Source organism: Austrofundulus limnaeus, unplaced genomic scaffold (assembly GCF_001266775.1).
Source record: "Austrofundulus limnaeus strain Quisiro unplaced genomic scaffold, Austrofundulus_limnaeus-1.0 Scaffold17, whole genome shotgun sequence".
Taxonomy (NCBI): Eukaryota; Metazoa; Chordata; class Actinopteri; order Cyprinodontiformes; family Rivulidae; genus Austrofundulus; species Austrofundulus limnaeus.
Window position 1 is genome coordinate 2,901,544 of NW_013952419.1, and position 8,013 is coordinate 2,909,556.

The following is an 8,013-nucleotide window of genomic DNA, read 5'->3' on the forward strand; positions in this document are numbered from 1 at the left end:
CTGTAGGAACTGGTACAAAAAAACCATCTGTGGCAAGAAAGCGTAAGTTTTTTATTTATTTATTTTATTTATTAAATTTTTTTTACCAAACCATCAAATGAATCAAACAAACTTTTTTCTACCCCATGTATTTTTTTTATTTGCACTGAGGAACAAACATCCAGCCAAGTTTCAGACCACACCCAACTGAAACACGTTAAGCAGATAAAGATGGCCATCAACAATCAATGTGCCTGCAGGGTCTGTTTAGGATCATGGAGAAGAACTTGATCTGCGCTTTTTGTGCTTTGACTTTCACACTCAGTTACTTGAACCTTTAGCTTTTTCTTTTTTTTCCCCAAAAATATTGTAGACCATACAACAATCCCAGTCTTTGTCTTCAATCCCTCCATCCTTTGTTTCAAGTCTGCGCTTGTTATATAACCTGCTGGCCAAGGCCTTGATCTATRCAAGCTGTATAATCTTTTTATATTCTGCTCAGTAATGTTTGATACTGAACTAAATTAAAGCTTTTTGTCAGTACGGATKTCTGGCTTACAGATTTTGACACTTCRCATAAGACTTGAATGTGTATTTATACACGGTAAGCATAGGGTTTTATTTGATTGTTGCAATCAAGCATTTGAGAGAGTTTTGTTACAGGAGTATACGAAGAGTTCTTGAAATAAAGAGTTTTAAATCCTTGCACCAAAATTATATGATGCTGGTTTTAAAAAAAGGTTACGATGAACCAAATGTCACGGGGCATTTTATTAATGAGTTTSAATGTGTGCAGTGGAAGAACAGAAAAGATCGGCACACCTGAACATTAATGCAGACAGGCTCACTGTTCCCAGCTGAAACACCTGCTAAGTGGTTAAGCCAGAAAGTGAAAAGAATGTTTAGAGAATGGATAGAAGTGCAATTATGTGGTTTAGCACAGTTAGTCTTTTTAAAGTCCAATACTATGACCTCATATTCAACTCAAAACACCCAGAGCACAGAAAGCAATCAAGATGAAATAATGGAAAGCTGGCGCTATTACATCTATCATAGGATTTCTTTGTTTTCTTTGTTTTTAAAGGAACAAATGCAACCACWTTTATATTTTCAATGTTTTCTTCTGCTAAAGCATGGTTAAAAAGACTGAATGAATGTAAACCTTTTTTTTATCCAACAAGTTCAGTCTATATTTTAAGACGCACTAAAACAACATGGTTTAGATGAGGTCTAGAACATAAATGTATAAGTGTTAGACAAAAATGTTACCACTTCATCTTGTTCAGACATTTCTGAGCAGCAGAAGAAGTAATCCACCCTCGCCTGCAGCTGTGCTTTTTGTCTTAGCTGGATTGGATGTTGATGAGTGATTACGAAAACATGTTTGAGCCCAAAGTGAGACTTTTTGTACCTTCCAGCGCTCACTACTGGCGCGGAGGATCAGCAGGTGTCTGGCGAGGTTTGAGAGGCTGGAAGTTAAAACGGTTTTATAGTTTTAAACAAAACTTACTTTGGGTTTGTGTGAAAGCATGTGGGGAAACTGCTGTTTATTTAATGATGTGTATAAAACAACCTGTTAAAACTGCCTGTTAATTTCACTCAGCATAATTTAGGTTGTTAAATAACCACAGTGTTTTTATACCTGGTTCATACAGAACATATTAGCCTATTCAAAMACGAAAATGTTTGTTTTGATTAAACCTACATTGTAACCTTCTGATTATATACCATTCCCATTCTGATGGTTTAATATCTTAGTTTACTTAAATAAGTTCAAGTAAACCATGTTCATGTGTATTTTTGTAATAGAAACAGCTTTCAGTGAGCACAACACTGAGGCTTAAAATTAAGTTTATATGTAGTTAAAATTATAAAATAATGTTCAATAAGAGGTATTTATTTACATGCAAATCAACTTCTATGTTTAAAAGAAAAAAATAATTCCAAAAAATAATACAAACCTTGAAGCAATTCTTATTACCTGCCTTGGAGTGTTAAAGTCCTCCTATGAGGGGAAGGCTCAGAGTTTTAGTTGTTTTGGTCAAACCTTATAAATGGCCTATTTGCAATCTTATGCAATCTTGCCAGATTTTGTGGATGTTAGCCAGAGCTGGCTCATGGCATAGGCAGCATAGGCAGCAGTTAAGGGCGCCGTCCATCCAGGGAATGTCAAAAATGGGGGTGAAAATATTTTTGTAACTTTTTTTTTACCAGTATAGAGATTGATTGATTGGTTTAGTCTGTAGAATAATCACAGGTTACTCAAGTTTTTAAAAGTAATTTGTTCTGTGGATTTCTCAGCATGTTTTCTCGCTACGTGAGATTATGCTGTGCAGAGGATATTTTGTGACAAAAGTATCATACAATGATATGATCGGCAAGTGATCCCTGATGTTAGTGTTGAGTGTGTTGAGGAAGACTCTCATCTTTAAATTCATCGTTGTTGTTGTTGACAAAAGCAGTGAGATGGCAGAAGCTGAGGACAGAACTCTGAGGTCATCAGGCAGAGACTTTTAAAGTTGAAAAGCCTCAGCTCCCCCCAGGCATTGCCAAAAAAGAAATTAAAGAAGCACAAGGGGATGTATGAAGGGCGTTCTTGTTGTGTCGAGGGGTGGATCTGGGAGTGGTTCAGATGCTGTTTTTCTCCCAAAATTTAATTAGTTCATAAGTCTACTGAGGTTGATTAGCTGTGGAAGCCATTTTGAAGAGAGCTGATATAAAAAAGGAATCATTTGTACATCCCATAAGTAACTTAAAGTTGTATTACAGTAAAACCCATCTAGAGGTTCATGAGACATTTTGGTTGCACGCAACACAAAAGTACACACACAGGCAAAAACAGAATCTTCATTTGGGGATGGGCGATAGAAAGGTCAAGAGACAGCACAGATATTGGAGGTGACAACCAACCGCTGTGAACTGTTACAGTTTTTATCCAGTGCCAAAACACCCCACATGATGCTTTTTTTTTGTATTCACCCCCACCGTGTTTTCTCATCTTCTCATCTGGAAACCACATTTCGCTGATGCCTGCTAGTTGTGAGCTGGCTTGTTCTGTCTCTGCTCTTTTCTGCATCTATTATCCTGTCAGAGAACAAGCCAAGGAACAGTGACTTCATACTTTGACTTCATACTTTAGTGACTGCCAGCAGTGGTGCAACGCTATTTATGTATTTTAGCATTGTAAAATAATTAGTGTCAAAACAGGGAGATGGTACCTCGATGCAAAACAAATGCAATTTCAAATATATGTAATTAGTGAGTTTTAACCTGAGCCTTTTAAGAAAATGAAGGAGGAAAGTGAGTGATGTTGCTTTCATATTCTTAAAGTTTCATGCCCTTACACAAAGCAATGCATCCAGCAGTTCTGTATTATACAAAAAGAGAGAGAGCATCAAACCTCAAAGCTGTGTAATAAGTGCTAAGTAAACCTCTCCAAACAAATCTCTTTAGTAAATATGCCGACAGCTCCAACTGGAATCTATAACGTGCGTGGGGTTGAACCCCAGCTAAATTGATTCAAGAGCTCGGCATCTGTTTCTCTGCTGACTCACTCCACTAGTTAGTTTGCATCTTCGAAGATCTGTGTGAACCGGTAGACCCCGGCGTCAGACTGCATGAGAACTAATTCTGCCTACACCACTGAGTCATAACTCACAGTATTGTTCTTCATAAGTGTAGCTCACAACTTACAATGAAGTCCAGCCCAAGTTCCTGAGAAACATCTAATTCTCCGAGGAGTGCTGGGTCAATGACATGCGTTCAGCCTGCTTAGTGTTACGAGGTTCTCTCAGTTTCCTGCCAGGATGTTTACTTCCTTTTATTTATTCCCAGATCTTTTATGAGGTGTCCCTTCCATTCATTAATCTAAATCCATGAAACGGATGCAAGGGGTTACCTTTGGACAAACACTTTGTTTTTCTTGGCCATCTCATTGGTGATAGGAATTGTGGCCAATAACAAGGGCGAATGGGGTCAGCAGACACTCCTAGCCTCTTTTTTTTGTTAGTAACGGAACAGAAAGCATATAATTTAAGTAATTTCTTTCTATCAGAGTGTGGGAGTTTTGTCCAGAAAAGCTGCTCATATGTTTTCAATGTCATGCTACTAACCAGAGATTTTGTTGCTGCAGGTCTTTTGTCTATTTTTTATCCTTTTTTATTCTATGACAAACTAAAAAAAAAAATTCACTTCATTTTGAAGTCATCCTGAAAAGGTGATTCCAGACTTTATTTCATCAGTAGGAGAGTTTGTGCTCTATTTTGCTGCAAAATTAYTTAATAATAGACTTTTAGATGTATTTTTTTAAATGTTTCTTACTTCATTACTTACCCACCTTCAACACATTGCCTACTTATGGACTGGATTTGGGGAAGGGGATCAGTTCTGTCCTGCAGGACGTAGTTTATTTGTTGGCCAGCTGCGGTCCAAGCAGTCGTCATCCTCTCGCAGCTCCAGAAGTTTTTTCTTTCTCTCAGCTGTCTTTTGTGCTCAGTTGACCTGCCTATTTTCTTTTGTTCTCTCAGCTTGCATTACAATCACATTTGATCATACTCTGCTTTATTTTTATTTACATTGATGCCAATATCTTTTTTTCCCTTTTTTAAATGACAATGCAGCTCTCCAACTGTAAGCACTTAAAAAAGCAGTGAGATTCTTCTTTGATTTCACATCAACATCTGGATTARATGTCTATGCTCATGTTGGATCAACCAGCCACCTAAAACACTCATAGATCTACTATGTTTTGCACTTTTTGACAGTATTGTCCTGTACGAATGCTGTCCTGGGTACATGAAGCTGGACGACATGAAAGGATGTCCTGCAGGTATGAAATTGCTCTCTGTAGCTTCCTTTCAAATCAACTTTTTTCTAGCTTTATTTCATGTTATAAATTCATCCCGCCTCAAAACAAAGACCCAGCRTGTTGCGTTGACTCATTCATGCATGTTTGAGAAATCCTTGAATCTCCTGTTAAAGMTGCTTAAACACTTCCTGGTACAAAGCACCGCCTATTTTTTTACAATGCTCCTCCCTGGAGCTCAGTCTGCAGCCGAGCTCCTCCCTTAGCACCCCTCCCCCGTGGCAATGTTGTGAAGGCGTGCTGGAATGGGAGTGTCTGAAGTGGTAGGAAGTTTTTTAAAAAGACAAAGGCCAATTTCAAGATGTTTAGCTATGATGCAAAGTCTAATTTATTTTTGATATATACAACAGTTTTATAACAAATGAAGGTAACATAGTTACTTGATTGTGGCAGAGATTGTGTTTGGAAAACACATTATACCTCACCTTAAAAAGTATTAATTCATTTTTCGTACATATTTCCTGCTCCTTATAGTGGCTCCCATTGACCATGTTTATGGTACGTTGGGGCTTCTAAAGGCTACAACCACACAGCGATATGCAGACATGTCGAAGCTGAGAGAGGAAATTGAAGGCAAAGGCTCCTTCACCATGTTTGCACCAAGTAATGATGCCTGGGATGCGCTGGACTTTGTGAGTAAACCTGGGGTTTGCACATGCATTAACTGTATATGACTAGACTAAAAGAAACTAACAGCACTCTCCGACAACGTGTCCGTAGACTGTACGGGCTAATCTGGAGGGCAACGTGAATGTTGAGATGTACAACTCGCTTCACTACCACATGGTGAACCACCGACTGCTGACCACTGACATGAAGAATGACATGACCTTCACTTCAATGTACAATGACCTTGGGCTTTACATCAACCACTATCCAAATGGGGTCAGTCCACATGCAGCACAATCAAATTCATGGTTTTTTACTGGTAGTACTGGGTTATATAAGCCTTTCTCTTCTGTTAAGGTTGTGACAGTGAACTGTGCCAGGATCATCAATGCTAACMATGTGGCCAAAAATGGTGTGGTGCATGTCATCGATCGAGTCATCAGCTCCGTGGGCAACACCATCAAGGACTACCTGGAAAATGATGAAGAACTCTCTACTTTTACTGTATGTAAAATCTTRTTTGAAAATAACTCACTTCAACATGATGAACTGTAGAAACCAGTGCGATCTGTACAATATCAARCATGTTTTCATTTGTTTTGTTCTCAGGATTCAGCATTCGCTTCTGGTGTGATGGATAGACTGGGGGAGCCTGGTCATTATACTTTGTTTGTTCCAACTAATAGAGCGTTTGACAAACTGAGCCCAGGCTACATGGAGAGTATCACTGAGAACGTGCCTGTTATTACAGGTATGTAGAAGAGCTGCTCTACTGAGAAAATAACTGAACAATTAAACATTATTTTTTATTATTTAAGTCCAAATTTATATCATTTTTACCAATTTATTTTCCTCAACTAAAGCAATAAAAACAATCCTATAAAAAATTCTGCCAGAATTTAGTAACTGCCAACAAAATGTGCATCAAAAGGAAAAATGTTTGCAAGATAGCCCAACAGTTTCTCACACTTGTAAGCTGTAAGTTATTTATGAAAATGATGAGTTTACTATTTGAATATTTTCTAATAAAAATCGCCAACGTTAAAATTAAGCTTAGATATCAAGTGTGCATATGTTTAACTTTACAGAGTTGCTGACAGGATTACAGACTCTCCATTTCTGCATAAAGCACAATTATTCTGCCAGGCTAAGCAACTTCCTCCCTTTTTTGCAGCTGGCCAATGTATAAATCACATTACTGTTACATACCAAAAGGCTTAGGTCATTATCCAGAACACACTTGCAAAGATTAAAATGTGTGCCAAATCCAGCTGATACAGTTAACTCCACAGAGGAGTCTGTTTTTTTATTGATGTTTTAGATCCACAGACAAGTCTTATCCACAACAGCTGTACAACTCAACATTTAGCTACAGCCATGTTTTACAGCTGGTGCACCACATTAAATCTCCACGAAATCCCTCAATGCATCGATCATCTTTCTGTGTCCAAACAAATTACATTAAAGTTAGCCAACTGTGCAGGATTGTCAAATGTCTTCAACAGAGTTTCTCAGTGTTTTTTATAACATTTACTTCTAAAATTGAATAAAGCAATATTTCAGACACATTTTGCTCATAAAGAAACGATGTCTAAATATGAGCGCCATCAAATGAAACAGTTTTCACTCAGTGTAGATCACTTCATTTTCATTTATAAGTCTTGCCTGTTCACAGATGTTGCACTGATAGTCAGGATAAGCCTTTTGACATTATTTGCAGAGTTACAATTTGTTCATTGAGCATGACGAAAGCCTCTTCAGTAAGACGCTTCCTACGGCAGCATAATGTCCCTTTGTCAAATTTTCCAAAAAGTTTTTTGATTAAACTTTTCAACAGACTCTAAAAGAGAGATGCTGTATATTTGCTACAATGGAGCTTTTGATTAATATGAATCACTGCACAAAAAATGATTCCATTTGATTTTTTTTCCCTTTTTTATTCAGAGAACTCCATGTCGCCTTTGCGGTACTTTTGCATGTCAGACAGGTCTAGACAAAGAAACGTTTTGAACTGTTTTTTTCAACAAAACTGTTTATATCCTCATACATACAGTGGAGTGCGAAAGATTGGGCAGACTTGTTAATTTTTCTGATATAGCTTTTTAAATCATTGATTGTTTGGATAAAAACATCAGTAAAACATATCACATAGGGGACAAACACAGTGATATATGAGAAGTGAAATGAAGTTTATATGATTCACAGAAAGTGTGCGATAATTAGTTAAACAAAATTAGGCAGGTGCATAAATTTGGGCACTGTTGTCATTTTATTGATTTCAAAACCTTTAGAACTAATTATTGGAACTTAAATTTGGTTTGGTAAGTTCAGTGACCCTTGACCTCCATTCACAGGTGACTCCAATTATGAGAAAGGGCATTTAAGGGGGACAATTGTAAGTTTTTATCCTCTTTGCATCTTCTCTGAAGAGTGGGAGCATGGAAGTCTCAAAACAACTTTCAAATGAGCTGAAAACAAAGATTGTTCACCATCATGGTTTAGGGGAAGGATACAGAAAGCTATCTCAGAGATTTCACCTTTCAGTCTCCACTGTGAGAAAC

At 37.5% G+C, this 8,013-nt stretch overlaps 1 protein-coding gene across 2 annotated transcripts in view; it reads left to right on the forward strand.

Moving 5' to 3' along the window:
- The window catches only part of LOC106514152 (periostin), a gene marked incomplete in the record, with an annotated part of 19,186 nt that overhangs the window by 741 nt on the left and 10,432 nt on the right, over positions 1-8,013 (forward strand). For both annotated transcript variants that reach the window (XM_014003281.1, XM_014003282.1), the window contains 6 exon segments: positions 1-42; positions 4,743-4,807; positions 5,318-5,475; positions 5,564-5,728; positions 5,810-5,956; positions 6,062-6,203. In XM_014003281.1, the coding sequence (XP_013858735.1) occupies positions 1-42; positions 4,743-4,807; positions 5,318-5,475; positions 5,564-5,728; positions 5,810-5,956; positions 6,062-6,203 (719 nt within the window).